Genomic DNA, 16,848 nt, shown 5'->3' with positions numbered 1-16,848 from the left:
ATATCAGTATTGTTTTTTTCCCATTCCTTAGGTATTTACAATGTCAAGTTTGAGAACCAGGGCCTTTAATTATTCTGAACCATCAAAAAAGATGAAAATCTTTTCAATTCACTTCATGAAACCAGCACAACCTTAATATCAAAATATCAGAAAAGCATTCAGGGGGTTAAAATTATATTTACTTTATGGGGCACCTGGGTGGCTCAGTGGGTTAAAGCCTCTGCCTTCGGCTCAGGTCATGATCTCAGGGTCCTGGGATCGAGCCCTGCATCGGGCTCTCTGCTCGGCGGGGAGCCTGCTTCCCTTCCTCTCTCTCTCTCCCTGCCTCTCTGCCTACTTGTGATCTCTGTCAAATAAATAAAATCTTTAAAATAAATAAATAAATAAATAAATAAAATCTTTAAAAAAATAAAATAAAATTATATTTACTTTATTTGGATAGTAAACATGTTTTCCACTGTGATGACAAATTTTCTTGTATTAGAACTTCTCATCTCCAGTTAAACCAAACTTTGTAGGTATTTCACTTCTACCATGGGCAAAGAATAATGAATTCCTTTAGTCAAACCCAATTTTAAGCCCAGAATAGTAATGGTCCCCTAGGCCATCCACCTTATATGGTATCCTTAACATCTGGTGAGTTCTAATCTTTTCAAAAAAGTACACATGTTGTCAAAAGACTCACATTTGTGAGAATGAAGATCATTTGATAGAATATGTCACAGTCTCTGAAAGTGATTCTAGAAGAGTCTTAAATGTCTACTGAACTAAGCCTCTCAGAACAGCCACTTCAATGAAGGCAAGACTTATGTGAATATATCAGTTGGTTATGGATTGTCCTGTTGGCTCAGGATTAGTCATATTACTTTATACAGTGTGATTTCAACTACATTTTTGTCTTAGAATAATAAGGAAGCTAGAAAACAGATAAGAAGATGAGGGGCTCAGTGTCCTTGTACATAAAGTCTCTAAGGATACTTAGGCTTCTGGCTACTGAGTTTTGACTGGGTTTCCTTCAAAAAAGCAAAAATGTCTGCTTTAACCCATCCTTCTTTCAGTTCCAGTAAACCAAACTCTCTGGCTTGTTCTGCAGCTGATTTACAGCAAACCATCTATGACAGGGACATGAAGTTGACAAATACAGAAAATCCAGGGTAACTACAATTCTGAACAGTGTTCAGATGACCTGAAGGGGAAAACATAGCAGACCACAATTAATTCACTTGAATAGAGAAAAAAACAAGAGGTTTCCCTATATTCTCACCTATTTCCTGCTGAAGGATTTTACGTAAACATCTCAATGGTATGTCACTTTTTTTTTTTTTTTTGGCACATTTTCCCAAGGAACATCAAACAATAACCTCTGGACCACAGCTCCACATGACTTTATTTATTATTTTTTTAAGATTTTATTTATTTATCTGACAGACAGAGATCACAAGTAGGCAAAGAAGCAGGCAGAGAGAGAGAGGGAAGCAGGTTCCCCGCTGAGCAGAGAGCCCGATGCGGGGCTCGATCCCAGGACCCTGAGATCATGACCTGAGCCGAAGGCAGAGGCTTAACCCACTGAGCCACCCAGGTGCCCCCACATGACTTCATTTTTTACCTCTTCTGCAAACCCCATTTTAGAGGTCTGTTCTGACTGCAACATACCGCCTTAATCAATAAAGAAAAAGAATGGACTACTGGGGCAGCGTGCAGCATATCAGCGATAGAGAAAAAAGAAAATATTTAATGACCTTCTTGAGCAGAAAAGCATGGGCATGGAGGGTGGAGGACGGTAGGGAAGAGAAAGAAAAAGAAAACCAGGTAGCATGGCTTCCAGTGGACAGCATCGGTGTGACACCGTCAGGGTTAAGAGTTAATTAGATATTTTCTGTCCATGGGCACCTCTTTTTCAGCTTCAGGAAGTCTCCACTCACAGCATCAATTTAACAAACCAGTTTGCCAATACTTGATCTAAAATTCCCAGCTTCCCATTCAATGAGGGGAAAAAATGTCTTGTAATTTTAGCAAGGCTAACTGAGGCTCTGAATGAAGTATTTCACAATGGTCATTCTAATTAAGCAAAAGTAGCTGATAAAAATTAGCCTTTTCATAAATAAAATCTAAAAATATAACTTAACTAATGCTATGTAAATTGCTTCACTTGATGGTATTTGAAGCCATATGATATTGAGATGCTCTGTTAGCAAAGGTCTGCCATGGTTACCAATGAAGAAAGCATCCTATTCAAAGCCAAATAGGACCATAGCTGAAAATATCTAGCTTAGTCTTAAGGTGTTAAGTAATACAATTTGTAAGGACAACCAAATATGAAAGGGACCAAAATATCAACACAAATAATCAAAAGCAATCATTGGTATGAATGCCATTATTTATTACAGGGCACTGTAAAAAGTGTGTGACAATAAAATATTCTCCAATCCTCCAAAACTTTCCTTCATGATTTAGGCACTTACTAAATGACTAAAATTTTTGAACGGGTTGTCTTAAATGTCGCCTCCTCCAGGAAGTCTTCCATGAGGTGAGGTGCCCCTCCAACATGCTACCTTGTAGCCTTGTGGTTATCTTTATCATTAATACATCCCACCCTGACCTGTCTTGTCTTTTTACTAGTTGACCTTTTCCACTAACCATGATGTCTCTGGGGCTGAGGACCGTATCTTAGTCATACTTGTCTTGCCAACCCTTAGCAGAGTACCTCACTCATAACAGGGGTTTAATAAACACATGTGAAATGAAGGAACTTCATATTCACCTTTGTATCTCTCAGTTTTCACATAGTGCCTTGAACACTGCAAGGACCACATAAAAGTGTATTACATGAATCAATTTGTGGACAAACTCACTTTTGTATGTGATTGGTTATAAGGATACAAGTCTTAAACCAAACCAACCGCTTGGATGAAGAGAGTAATATGGCAAGACATCTCAGGGACCCTCCACTGTAACTCCCCCTCTCAGGCTATGCCTTGGGTGGGCCCTGGGCCAGCCCCAGTCCTGACAAGGAAGAAATGGCCCGGCAAAGCACTCATTGGAAGATGAATAACAGTTTTGCCTTAATTCAAAGCCTGGGGTTTTCCTGGTTTCTCTTTGGGGCTGACTGAGAGGAATCAGTCCGAGCATAATAAAAAATTTAGGGATTTACAGCTCCAAAGATCTCCAATGGTAGTTTGCCACGCTGTTCCCTGTGGTTCACGCTCAATCCGAATGTGAATAAAATACATTGTGAGAAATTAAATAAGAAAAAAAATAAAACAAACATCAGTTGATAATTTTACTAAATAAATAATAATAAATAAAATAAGGATATATGAAATCAAGGCCACTAGCTGCTTATAAATAGAAGACAAGAGAGCCCGTGGCTTATGCTGAGACACCCCGCTCCCGCGCATTGCTGGGGATAAACAGGAGGAAGGGCCGCACATAGGGCATCACACATAATTGGGAATTAAAAACACACGTTGATGCATTGAGTTTTGCAGTGAGCATCACCTGCCATCGCAGAAACCCTACCATTTCCCGAAGCCATTGAGAGGGGGCTTAGGTCAGAAGTGACACCTGCTGTCAGTCCCCTGGGGGGCCACAGAGAGAACTCGGCCACTCCCTCCTTTCCTGCCTTGTTCATAAGATGCACTTTCTTTCCCCCTTATGTGCTTTCCTGGCCCATTATGCTTCTCTCAACTAATCTTCCTTTTTTCCCCCCTCATGTTCTTTTGTACTCTTATACCTAAGACCCAATAATGATACTCATACTGTAAGTACTGCTAAGATGAATTTTCCAGATCACTGAAGCTTACTCCCTTAAAAGCTACAATGCATTTTTAAATTACTTCAACCATTTTAACTCAGGGTTTTGAAAATGTGCCATTTGTTCTCTCCAGTTCTTAACAGAGTGTGCACCACAGCCCTTGACGCTTCCCTGATCCTGCAGGCTTATCGATCCCCGCCTCCTCTCAGGAACTTCCGACAAATACAGAACTCTCTTCCCTGCACGTATTTCCTATCTCATACTTACAGGCCTAGATCACTTCTGTCAGTGGGAGCTTTACTTTTCATCGTTGTCCTCATTTCTCACATCTGCCTTTCCCCCTCCCAGTCCCTGATCCGCCGGGGTGGGCAGCAGACAGCTCCACTTGTAGCAAGAACGTGTCAGATAGGATTTTCCTGATAGAATGTTCACTGGTCTTTGAGCAAGGGTCTAGGGCCCACCCTGCGAGGAAAGTTTGCTGGATTTGTGTCAGTGATTTCAAGAACTCAGAGACCCTTTCTCCTTAATTGTGTCGGTTTGGGACCACAGAGCAGAGCCAAGCGAAGAGAAGTAAAGTACATGGGGGTCAGCCCCCTGGATAGGGGACTGTCACAGTGCCTTGTATTCAGGTAGAAACATTGTTTCCCTGAATAGTTTGTGCGCCTGGTTTCAGGCCACACTGTACCCTTGCGATCCTATTATCATTCCTCATTTAAACTTCAGATAAAAAAATGAAACGGAAAAAGGCTGACTTTGGCGAGTGAGATCATCACGTGAAGGCGCTTACTCAGACATCCCCGCGTGACTGTCCTTTCTTCTCCGGGCCTGCGGCTCTGGACCTTCGCCGCCCTCGCTGCCCCTAAGCCACGTGACTGGCCATCATCACGGGCCCACCAGGTCCTTCTCCCCTTCTCAGACACCATTAAGGACAGCACCTTTTCAGCTTCTTAGATGGAACCCCGTTGTCATCAGTGGCTCGTCCCTCAGTTTCCCCTTTCAAACCAGGCAATTTCAAGATTTTGGTGCGCATGCTTTATCCCACATCCAAAATGCATTTTAGCTGCTTCTCGCTCGCGCATGTTAAAACTCGAATTCATGTTTCCCAAACATCCCTCTCACCTCCCTCTCCCCAAATCCCTCCCAAACGAGGGTGCCCTACTCTTCTACTGCTGGGCTCTCAGTCCCCACTCTGGAACGCTGTCGTTGGTTAACTCTCAAAATACTTCTTGCTTTCATGTGAATGCTATATTTTCACCTTTCATTCTTTTTATGGTATCTCTTACCACCCACCTCCTCCTGTTCAGTCTTTACGTTAGCACTTTCCAGTTTTAAAATGTTCCATACTGCTCTGCTGATAGAATTAAAGAAACATGTTGCAATTCTCGTTTCTCATCTGTCTACTCCCAAGTCCTTTCCCCCATCACATCTTAATCTCTTCAACTACCTCTCAAGAAATTTGCATTTCTAAATGCCTCAGAAGCCATTTCTCCCATCTAATTTACTCAACTATTTTCCTTTTTATATATCTCCCCAAACCTCTAAAAACATAATGGCTGGATTTTCTCTTGTGGTTGTTCCCCACCTCCTCCTGCCCCCTCTTCCTTCCTCTGTCACTGCCAACAGCAGCAGGACTGAACTTCGGAACATTTTCTATGGTGCCATGAACTGAGGTAAACAAATCTCGCTCCCTGAACTGTGTAACTCCTTAGTTTCCTCTCACCAGTCCGTTCTCCCACCACTCCCACAGCTTTCCAATTTGGCCAGGAGAATCCCCATTTCATGGTAAATAAACTCTCTTCTGCCTTCAGCTCATTCAGAAGACTTCCCTCGGGAAGTATGGGCCTCCCCTGAGACGGCTGCTGGACTCCTGGAAGGACGGGAGTCATTCCCCCACAGGATGGATACCTCAGGGTCAGGAGCTGGGGGCGGTTCACAGGCTCCTAAGAGCCACTAAAAAAGCAGCATTTCGCCAGCCTCCGCTAAAAGCCCCTCCTCCTTTCCTGCCCACGACCTCTGACTAGCCTTCCTTCCCCCGCTCCTCACCTCACGGTCCTGTGGCCGACTCACTCAACACAACCTGCTTTCCACATCCTCGACCCCCTCATCTCCAATAGTCTCTTCCATTCCTTTCAGCCACCCACATTCTGGACTCCATCTTGGACGCACTCATCTCCTATGACTCTTCCCCGACAACTCCGCACCCTTCCTGCGTCCCAAGGCCCTTGCCTCAGCCCGCCTGCTCCCTCACTCAGAAAGCATGTCAGTCCTGGCCTCCCAGTTCTCCTAGTTGACTGGCCCATCCTGACTTCTCTTTCTTCCCCGCCCAGCTTGGAGTCTGTGCTTGACCTCAGGAACTGCTCTCTTACTAGCACCATCAGCTCCCTACCAGAGAAACTTCGGCTGGACTTCCTGGCACCAACCTAACTTCCAGGGCAGCCTCCTACTTCCTCTGCTCCTGCTCTCCAGCTACCAGGCTCTGGATCCTTCCTTAGGTCTCCTGCAGTCTCCACTGAAGATCCTAAGTGCCAGCTCCATTCATCCGCTCCCGGTTTGGCCCACTCCATTCCCTTCTAAGCTTCCACTCCAAATGAATGAAATTAAAACCTCACATTTCTGTTATAATTTATTAGTTTAAAAAATGCTTTTGGATATTTGTTATTTTATCCATAAGACCACCTTTTGTGGGGTGAAAGCTCAAGAATATTACAGCCAAAAAAAAAAAATTGAGTTTCATAGAGGTTACATGGCTCACTTAAGCTCTCACGGTCTCCAAAGAATAGAAATGATTGGCCATCCCAATAATCAGAATATATTTTCTTTCCACCACCTGAGACACCTATGTTGTGCCCAGTTATTCAATGGGCTAGCTGGGGGGCGGGGGGGACCGACACAGGGATCAACAAGAGACATCAAGGGATGAAGGCAGGGGTCACCTCGGGATCAGTTGTCCCTAAAGCAAATATTCAGGTTGTCACTGCTGGCTCAGAAACAAATTCCATTGCAGAGATGCAGAGAAACCCCACACCAGCCACGCTGCTCTGTGCCCTCTGTGCGGGCCTCCACAACCGAAACCCAACAGATGAAGAGGAGTCATAGCGCTGAGCTCAGCGATGGTGAATCAGGGTAAAGAAGAGAGCAATTCGGAATTTACTGAGTGGGGCACTCCCTTCCTGCATAATTAGTGTGCTTCGGAAGAGAAGACTGGTATGTGACATGCTCACTTCTGAGCAAAATAAAAGCAAAACAGATTACTCCCCTCCCCATCCTGCATCACCGACACATCTATGAGGTGATAAAGGCCATAAATGCAATCAGGGGCAAACCCCAGGGGATATATAGATAAGAGTAATACTGATCAAAGACGCAGATCAAGTTTTTTAAAGATTTTTTTGGTGAAATATGTGTCCCAAAGCCAAAAGATATCCCTCTACAAATATTTTGGCTTCTTAGGAAAAAAACTGTTATATACATCTGTATTTGTCTATATCCCCAGTAAAGCCAACATTGTTATCTCCCCTAGGACTGCCCTCCCCCCAACAAAAATGCCACTATTAAGCAAAATAATTATTTACCTTATAGAAGATCAAAAAAAGATCATCCAGTTTTCCATGCAAATCACCTGGAGTGCAAATGAAAAAAACCACTATTCAGTAGGAAACAAGAAAACACCCAGTCTGTTACAGAACTTTGAAACTGACATGCTGCCGATATACTCCCAAGTATTCTCAGCGCATTGGGGTTTTACCCTATGATGGTACTGATGCAACAGTTTGTTTTCATAGCTCTCTTTTTGTCCCCTTTCCTATGGCGGACGGCATCTGATGTTCCAATTACCTGTTGGCGCCTGCCTTTTACACAGTGCTTAGCTTCCTCTACGGCCAAGCGCTGCATTAAGAATTTACATGAATTCTCCTATTCAATCCTTAAAACAGCTCTATGAGATGGGTACTATTTTCATCATTCTAAGGTTACAGAGGAGGCTCAGAGTAGTTAACTGATGCAAAATTACCCAGCTACCAAGTATCAGAGCTGGAATTCAAACCCAACTTTATCTCACTCCAAACTGAAGCTCTTAGCAATTATTTGGTATTGTTTACACTATAATCTGGAGGAGAGCAGCAATAGTATCTGTCAGTTCGCATTAAGTCCCCACTGCCTCTCCTAGTACCTGACGCATGACAGACACTCGATAAATTAATTGCTAAATGCACAGCTTTTTAAAGCCACATATTAGGGGCGTCTGGGTGACTCAGTGGGTTAAAGCTTCTGCCTTCGGCTCGGGTCATGATCCCAGGGTTCTGGGACCAAGCCCCGCACCTTGGATAGAGCCCCGAACCTGGGATCCAGCCCGGCACCTGGGACCGAGCTCTCTGCTCAGCAGGGAGCCTGCTTCCCTTCCTCTCTCTCTGCCTGCCTCTGCCTACTTGCAATCGTTGTCTGTCAAATAAATAAATAAAATCTTTAAAAATATATTATTAAAGCCACGTATTAGAGAATATGCTGTAGCAACAACATCTAAAAATTTGAAAAATTGTGAGTTGACATTGTTTTGATGAGACAGTTATAGGAAGTAAAAATGCATGCATGGCTTTATGGAACTCAGCTAACAAAGGGAAACCATATGAATATGTGAAGCCATTAATTAAAAATTAAGAGTGAATATATTAATCAAAAGTCCTATTTGGATAACTATTTCTAGGTAAAATATCTGTGTTTCATAGGTCCTGATCATTAATTTTTTTCTTTGTATTCAGCTTGATTACCAGATAGAATTTAATATAGAAATATCTTTCCCCAGTTGCTTGAAATCCCACAACCAAAATTAACCAAATATATGCAACAAAAGACTGATTATGAGAACAATAAAATAAAAGTCCTATGTCACCAGCACTTAGTTTATAAAATGACTGTAATAGTAAGAGCATATTAATGTTATTGTATACTTAAATCTCATTGCTTTCATATGATCTTACTCCAAATCTAAGGAAATAAAAATGGAAGGACTTTATATATTTTGGATTATTTTATTTTCCTAATTTTCCTCAGGGTGACTTGTCTTTCAAGGATTTGGGCGGACAAAATTGTTGCAGCTGGCATGCTAAAAAATGAATTGGTTTCAGCATATTAGGAATTGAGCTATATAGATATTTTTAACTTCTAGATGGACTGCAATAGATAAAACTTGATGTATCACAGAAAGATAGCCACAGAGAGCTATTTCCACTGCAAACAAAAACATGAGTGTAGAATTAGTTATCTTTTATAACTTAACTAGAAACTAAAACACCTTCTATGTTGCATACATGTTGAGAACTACGTAGCAGGTTGAGATGTTCATTTAAAAGAATGCATCTGGAAATGAAAATAAAGGTAAAATTTCATCACACTTTCTCTTCCTCTTCTAGTACTATCTTAAACAGATGTTTTTGAAAATATAGCCGCAATTTTGAATTTTAAATGATGACCAAATTTATCTAAGTTTCATGAGGCTATAAAGACCAACAATAATAATTTCTCTGCTAAGGGAACCTATTGGCCTTGGCTTTTCTCTCTAGCAATGGTGTTACATGGAAAAATGTCTGGAAATAAGTGCCCAAGATATGGAGATCTTTAAGTAAATGAACTGTCCAATCAATCCATTCCCTAGTCTTTGTCTCGTGATGGAAAATGAAACATCAGTCTGAGAGATGCGTGATGGGAGTTGAGAGAGTAGCAGATATGGGGCTGGCCTAACCCGGGATGCAAAGGACCTGATTTCTGACTCTGCCCCTGCTACTAATTAGCTGAGTGAGCCTGGGGGTGAGGGGTGGGGGGTGGGGAGAGTCACCGCATAGAAATGCAGGGAAAGAGCAGTGCCTGGCTGACTGTCGGTGGAGCATGGGACTCTTGGTCTCAGGGTTGTAAGTTTGAGTCCCACATTGAGTATCGAGATTACTGAAAAACAAAATCTTTAGAAAAAAGAAAAAAAGAGAGAGAGAGGAAGGAATGTAGGGAAGGCAGTACATTTTTCTTTTCCTCTCTGGGCCTCAATTTCATCCACAAGAACAAGTGATAGGCTGGTCTCAGTAAGAACCACTCGGATCTTAACACTGTATGATGTCAGGACTCCCTCGCCCTCTAATTCACATCTTCTTCTAGATCTTTTTACCCAAAGATAAATCTACAACGGAAACTGCAGGTATACTGGAAACATGTGGGAGCCGATCTCAGTCTCTGTTTGGCTTACTGTATCTAGCCCTGGCTCCCCGGGCTCCATGGGTGGGCACAGCTCCCTGAGCTTCACGCCCCCCCCCCCAAGTCTAAAGCTCTGTGAAAAGTAAGAGCCCGTCAGGCCTTGGATAAAAGCCCCCCTCCCTCGCCGAGATGCATCATCTGTCAGGCAGAGGTGCGGCGGCCCATTCCATTGGAATCGAACTCGTGAAGGTGCGTCCGAAGCTGGAGTCTGGGCACGTGCCCTGTGCCCTGTACCCCGTACCAATGCGTCGAGTCCCTACTACCGCTACGAGGCGCTAGCGAGGCAAATGGTTTGACTAGATTGTCAAACCCACTTCTACCTGCCAGCGGAAAAGAAAAACAGGCTGAAATTGATTTGGAAAATCACAATCACTGTTTTGTAACCTAAGGGCCTACTTAGAAGTTAAGGGAATCGCTATTCCTTCCACGCACCCCATTCTCAGACAGTTGCAAGCCCGCTGAACACCAACTGTGTTGAATTTCACTGTGTACTGTTTCTGGAAGCAATATCCTGCCAGGCTGGCCTATACGATAACAAAATCTCAAGTCTTGTTATTTAGAAGAACAAGGAACAGATTTCTGGGACATTCCCACTCTTCTAAAAGCTGCAGCGACCAGTTGGGAAAATCTAAAACGGCAGCCAAGGGCAGAGAAGAATTTACTCTCCACCCGGCCTTGGGCTTTTCGCCCGCCAGCATCAGTGGCGCGCATGAGGCCCACCTAGGAAAAGGAACACGGAACGAAGATAATGAGAGCTAGACGGAGGGCAGGGAACGCTTATGCCACCCATGGGTGGTTTTCCATATTAAAATGCTGCCTGCCTTTATAAAAAGCTATGAGTTCTTTAATTTCTCACATAATTAATTCCTGCCAGCTGGTACGCAAAACAAAGACAAGATGGGGAACAGTATTATCATGATAGATCGCTCTATATTAACACTTCTCCCTTAATACAGTCCAATTTACACAGTTTTCAAGCTAAGTAAATGAGGTAGAACCAATGCGTTCCTAAATATTAATTCGGCAGCTCCACTCCGAAACTTACCACAGATTGTTATCTCTTTGGTGGGAGAAGTTCTGACGTGAGTGAAGTTCGGCATTTGCTTCAGGACTCTCTTTGTTTCAAAGAGCACCTCTAGGACATAATGCGCGTGAAGAATCTGCGGGCGGGGCAGAGGAAATGCGTGCAGTGAACTAGTAAGAAAGGCAGGACAGGGTAGAAAGCGGGAAGAGGGGAGCATACGAGCCCATTTCAGGAAGCTGTATTACAGGATAATCTCTAAACGAGTCTCAGATAGACTATTCTAGCACTGTGTCTGGCATACAGGAAGCCCTCACTAGAGATCTGTAAACGGAATGAATGAATGGTTCCTAGGGCATTTATACTTTCCTGTTCTTAACTGACATAGCCCATTCAGAACGTCTCTGATGGCTCTGGGTCCTAAGAGCCCAGGAGACGTGACAGGGAAGAAAAGGAGACTGCCTTGCTCCAGGGAAACAGGCAGACGAAAATAAATCCATAAAAGAGAAGGAAGGACAGGAGAAAGAGAGAGGGAGAGAGCGACTGTGGAAGCGGGGCTCCTTTGCGTTTGTTTGGGACATCCTGCCACCTGGAGTGGCATCCAGGTGGTGGCGCTGGCTTCACAGATCTCACAAGGCGGCCCGAGCAGCCCCAAGGAACCCCTGAGCCAAGAATCCCAGGTGGCTCAATGCTGGGTGCACAGACGTGAGCGTATACAGAACAGCAAGTGCATTTATATACTAGTCTAAATATAAAACCTATTCCAAACCCAAATAAACCATTTGCATCACCTCCTATTATGACTATTCCGTTGCCCTCCTCCGGTTACAGTGATGACGACATCATCGTTTTGGACAGATTTACTCCGCTTTCTCTGCTGGGCTTTTGTTTATTTGTTTTAAATCCAGTGTGTTAGTTTCTCTTTTTTAAAAAGTATAAGATATTCCAAATACATAATCCCCAAAGAAACAGAGCCGATGCAAATGTAACAGATGCTAACACTACTTCATGGGTCCGGACTGTTCCTACGACTTGAAATGGGGCTAGCCGATATCGAGACGTGCCATGAGTGCCAAATACACACTCGTTTTCAAAGACACGGTATATGAAAAAATAAAAAAGTAAAAAGTCTCATTAAAAACTTTAACTTGGACTACATATCAAAATGATAATAATTTCACTTGTTAGATTAAATAAAGTATTAAAGTTATTTTCTTTTTTTAACATTTTTTAAAGTTTACTTATTTTAGTAATCTTTATACCCACATATAAATTATATAAATAATTATAAATTATAAATTTATATAAAATAAATTATATAAATAATTTATATGTGATATATAATAATATATATAATAATTATATAAATTATATATAAATTATATAAGTATAATATAATAGATTATATTTCTATTGGACACCACTGGTTTAGATTTTTTTAATTTTTTTTTTAATATTTTATTTATTTGACAGACAGAGATCACAAGTAGGCAGAGAAGCAGGCAGAGAGAGAGAGAGAGAGAGAGGAGGAAGCAGGCTCCCCGCTGAGCAGAGAGCCCGATGCAGGGCTCGATCCCAGGACCCTGGGATCATGACCTGAGCCGAAGGCAGAGGCTTTAACCCACTGAGCCACCCAGGTGCCCCACACTGGTTTAGATTATTAAAGGCTGAGAGGGATCATTTCTACATACTGTTCAGATACTGCTTTGGGTATGGGTTTCAGAACAGATGGAATCCTTAGCTCCTTTGGAAAAATCTGGTCTCATGGTATCTTAAAATTTTTATTTGCATAGCTATTAAAATGGCAAAACTAGGGGCGCCTGGGTGGCTCAGTGGGTTAAGCCGCTGCCTTCGGCTCGGGTCATGGTCCCGGGGTCCTGGGATCGAGCCCCGCATCGGGCTCCTTGCTCGGTGGGGAGCCTGCTTCCTCCTCTCTCTCTGCCTGCCTCTCTGCCTGCTTGTGCTCTCTGTCTCTCTGTCAAATAAATAAATAAAAAAAAAAAAAAATGGCAAAACTATTTCCTATCCCAGACCCCAAAAACATGGTTTAAGTTTAGAGAATTTTCATGATTAAATATATATATATATATTTTTTTTTTTTTTAAGAGAGAGGGCGGGGGAGGGGCAGAGGGAAAGGGAGAGAGAGAAGCTTTTTTTTTTAATTAACATATAATGTATTATTTGTTTCAAGGGTACAGGTCTGTGATTCATCCATCTTACACAATTCACAGCACTCACCATAGCACATACCCTCCCCAATGTCCATCACCCAGTCCCCCCATCCCTTCCACCCCCCCTGTCCTCCAGCAACCTTCAGTTTGTTTTCTGAGATTAAGAGTCTCTTATGGTTTGTCTCCCTCTCTGGTGGGAGAGAGAGAATCTTTAAGCAGGCTCCATACCCAGCAGGGAGCCCAATGTAGGACTCAATCCCATGACCCTGAGATCATGACCTGAGCAGAAATCGAGAGTAAGACACTTAACTGACTGAGCCACCCAGGTGCCCCTGATTAAGTATACTTGTTAAGGACAGGAATCAGGATTTGAAAGCAATGTGAGAATTAGCAGGAAAGATGGATGTCGATGAGTGGAGAGACCCATATTTCCTGACTCCCCAAGACCTAATGAACTGCTGAAGATTTTTCCTACAAAAGCATTTTAAATCCATTCAATCCACAACTTGAGTCAAATCTTGAATGTGAACTTTCCTCTAGCTCCATTTTAAAGGAACAGGTAAAATACCTTAATACAATGACTTATTTCACTTTGCACATTTAGTCTACTGATTTCCCAAGACTGGCTTCAGTGTTACCTGAACTTGCCACTGCAGATTTTCTGGTCCATTTGTAGCACTAATCAGAGTAACTGGTGTCTGAAAGGGCAGTTTTGTTTTGTAAGTTAAAAAAAAAAAAATCACTGAGAATATATTACAACAGAAAGTTCCTATTACTAAAATGGTTTTAAAAAAATAAATAAAATTGTTTTTCTCGGTCCTTTTTCTTTCCTTTCTTTTCACTTTATTATTATTATTTTTTTTTAAGTAATCTCTACACCCAGCATGGGGCTCAAATTCACAATCCCGAGATCAAGAGTCCCATGCTCCACTGACTGAGCCAGCAGGGTGCCCCAGTTCCTTTATCAATAGGCTAAAATGATGTGGCTAATGTCAGTATTTGGTTACAATGCCGTCTTTCAATAACATTATAACTGTGTTCACAGTTGCAATATTTTATTTTTTTTTTAAATTTTATTTATTTATTCATTCAACAGACAGAGATCACAAGCAGGCAGAGAGGCAGGCAGAGAGAGAGGAAGGGAAGCAGGCCCCCCACCGAGCAGAGAGCCCGATGCGGGGCTCGATCCCAGGACCCCGGGATTATGACCTGAGCCGAACGCAGAGGCTTTAACCCACTGAGCCACCCAGGCACCCCTACAGTTGCAATATTAAATACTCAAAAAAGTTAAGTTGGTTTCTACATTTATAGAGCTGGTCAGAGTAAATAGCAACTGAAATAAAATATTCATATTCTTTTAAAGGCAATGAGGGAGGAAAATACTACTTTTAAAGGATATTTCTTCATATGAAATAACGAGTTTTTAAATGAAGAAAAATCTCATTTTTTAAGTTGAAATAAAAAGTTAAATAGTGAAAAGGAGTATAACTGAAAAGCAATTTTCTTTCTTCCCCAGACCTCAGTCCCTGTCCCCAGAAACAATCACTGTTAAGAGTGCCTTCATTATCTTTCCGAGACATATTCTATGTGTTTGCAAGCATATAAAATTAATATAACCACATATGAATATGTAATATTAATATATATATTCTATTCTATAAGTATATAGAGTATATTCCTACAAAGGAATGTTATTCAACTAAAAGTAGGAATGAAATACTGAGATATGCTAAAACATGGATGAATCTTGAATACATTTTGCCAAGTGAAGGCAGACATAAAAGGTCACATATTATATGATTCTATTTATATGAAATGTCCAAAGTAGGCAAATTTATAGACACAAAAGGCAAATTAGTGGTTGCCAGGGGCTAGGGAGAAGGGGCAACGGGGAGTGACTGCTTGATGGGTACAGGGTTTTGTTTTGGGATGATGAAATCTTCTGGAATTAGATAGTGGTGTTGGTTGTACAACATTTTGAATATACTGAAAACTATTCAACTTTACACTTTTAAATGGTTAAAATGTTCTATTTTATGTTATGTGAATTTTGTCTTAGTTTTTAAAAATCAAAAAATGTATATAATACTTAATTTTTTTTTATAGATGGGAGCACACTGTACTCCATGTTGAACCTTCCAGGTTTCCCTTAACAACATATTTTTCTCTTTTTTATAAAGTCAAAATTATGGATCTTTTCTGTTATAGCTCCTTGGATTTTTGTCATATCCTTTCTCTCTTTGAACATATTAACCATATTTATCTTAAACTCTGAGTTTGATAATATCGGTCTGTTTCTGTTGTTTGTTGCTTGCCTCAGTTTTCTGTCATGAATCTTGTATCTTCCTATGCCTGGTTAATATTTGTATTGAGTTCTGGACCTTGTACATGACAATCTGAAGAAATAATTTGAGGTCAATTTCTTTCTAGAGAGGATTTGCTTTTTCATTTGGCAGGTGGCTAGTACTCCAGCTATCTAGAATAATCTCAATTTAATTTCAGGAATTAGATGATTCCAAGTTTTGCTTCAGTCCCCACAGAGACAGTGTACTTATAGTTCACTCTTACACCTAGGGTATGCCCTTAGGGTCCAAACCTGAGAATGAGGGTTTTGGCGTAATGTCAGAGAAAATAATGGAACAGGTAGCTCACAGGTCCTATCCCTCCACAGAAACACTCAAAACTCAAGCAAAAAGCAAACAAACAAACAAAGAAACAAACTGTCAAAATCAACTCTCACAGAACTTTGGAAAACAAAGTTCAGAGCAACCAAGTGAAGGCTGAATTAAGAAAAAGATAATTTAAAAACCCTTAGTGCAAGCAGAGAGTAAAGGGTAAAATAGGTTTGTAAACAGCATAGCTAGGCACTGAAGAAGTGTACCAACACAGAGCCTATCTGCAAAGACTAGGCTTGTCTTTGCTTTTCTTTGCTTCTGTCTCTCTACCACGTTCTTTCTCTCATTCTCTCTCTTGGGCTCTTGGTGTTCAAGGAAATCTCTATCAAATACTAGCTGAACACAAGCTAAAAGAACAGATATTTCAGAGACCTCACACACAACTAGACCAAGCATACATCTATAGAACACTCCACCCAACAACATCAGGCTACACATCTTTTTAACAAGAGCACATGGAACATTCTCCAGGATAGACCAGATATTAGGCCCCAAAACAAGCCTTAATAAGTTTGAAAAGATTGGAATCATGCGAACTTTCTTCTCTGATCACAATGGAATGAAGCTTGAAATCAATAACAGAAGGAAAACTGAAAAAGTCACAAATATGTAGAAATTAAACAACATATGCAAACAATCGATAGGTCAAAGAAGAAATCACAAAGGAAATTATAAACTACTTTGAGATGAACAAAAATGAAAATGTTACATACCAAAATATATGGGAGGCATCAAAAGCAATGCTCAGAGAGAAATATATAATTGCAAATGCCTACATTAAAAAGAAGAAAGATCTCTGGGGCGCCTGGGTGGCTCAGTGGGTTGAGTCTCTGCCTTCAGCTTAGGTCATGATCTCAGGGTCCTGGGATCAAGCCCCGCATCAGGCTCTCTGCTAGGCGGGGAGCCCGTTTTCCCCCTGCCACAATCTGCCTCTCTGCCTACTTGTGATCTCTCTCCCTGTCAAATAAATAAATAAAATCTTAAAAAAAAAAA

General features: G+C 41.6%; 1 protein-coding gene across 1 annotated transcript in view; it reads right to left on the bottom strand.

Annotated features, from left to right (window-relative positions):
• PPEF1 (protein phosphatase with EF-hand domain 1) overlaps nt 1–16,848 on the bottom strand; it is a gene marked incomplete at its 5' end in the record, with an annotated part of 97,883 nt that overhangs the window by 46,259 nt on the left and 34,776 nt on the right. Inside the window, 2 exons of the mRNA XM_080795695.1 lie at nt 7,327–7,373; nt 11,034–11,148. Coding sequence (XP_080651821.1) covers nt 7,327–7,373; nt 11,034–11,148 — 162 coding nt within the window. The remainder of the gene's footprint in view (nt 1–7,326; nt 7,374–11,033; nt 11,149–16,848) is intronic.

This window comes from Martes martes (assembly GCF_963455335.1).
Source record: "Martes martes genome assembly, chromosome: X".
NCBI lineage: Eukaryota > Metazoa > Chordata > Mammalia > Carnivora > Mustelidae > Martes > Martes martes.
Note: the sequence above shows the minus strand (reverse complement) of the source record. Positions and strands in the feature narration are given on the sequence as shown.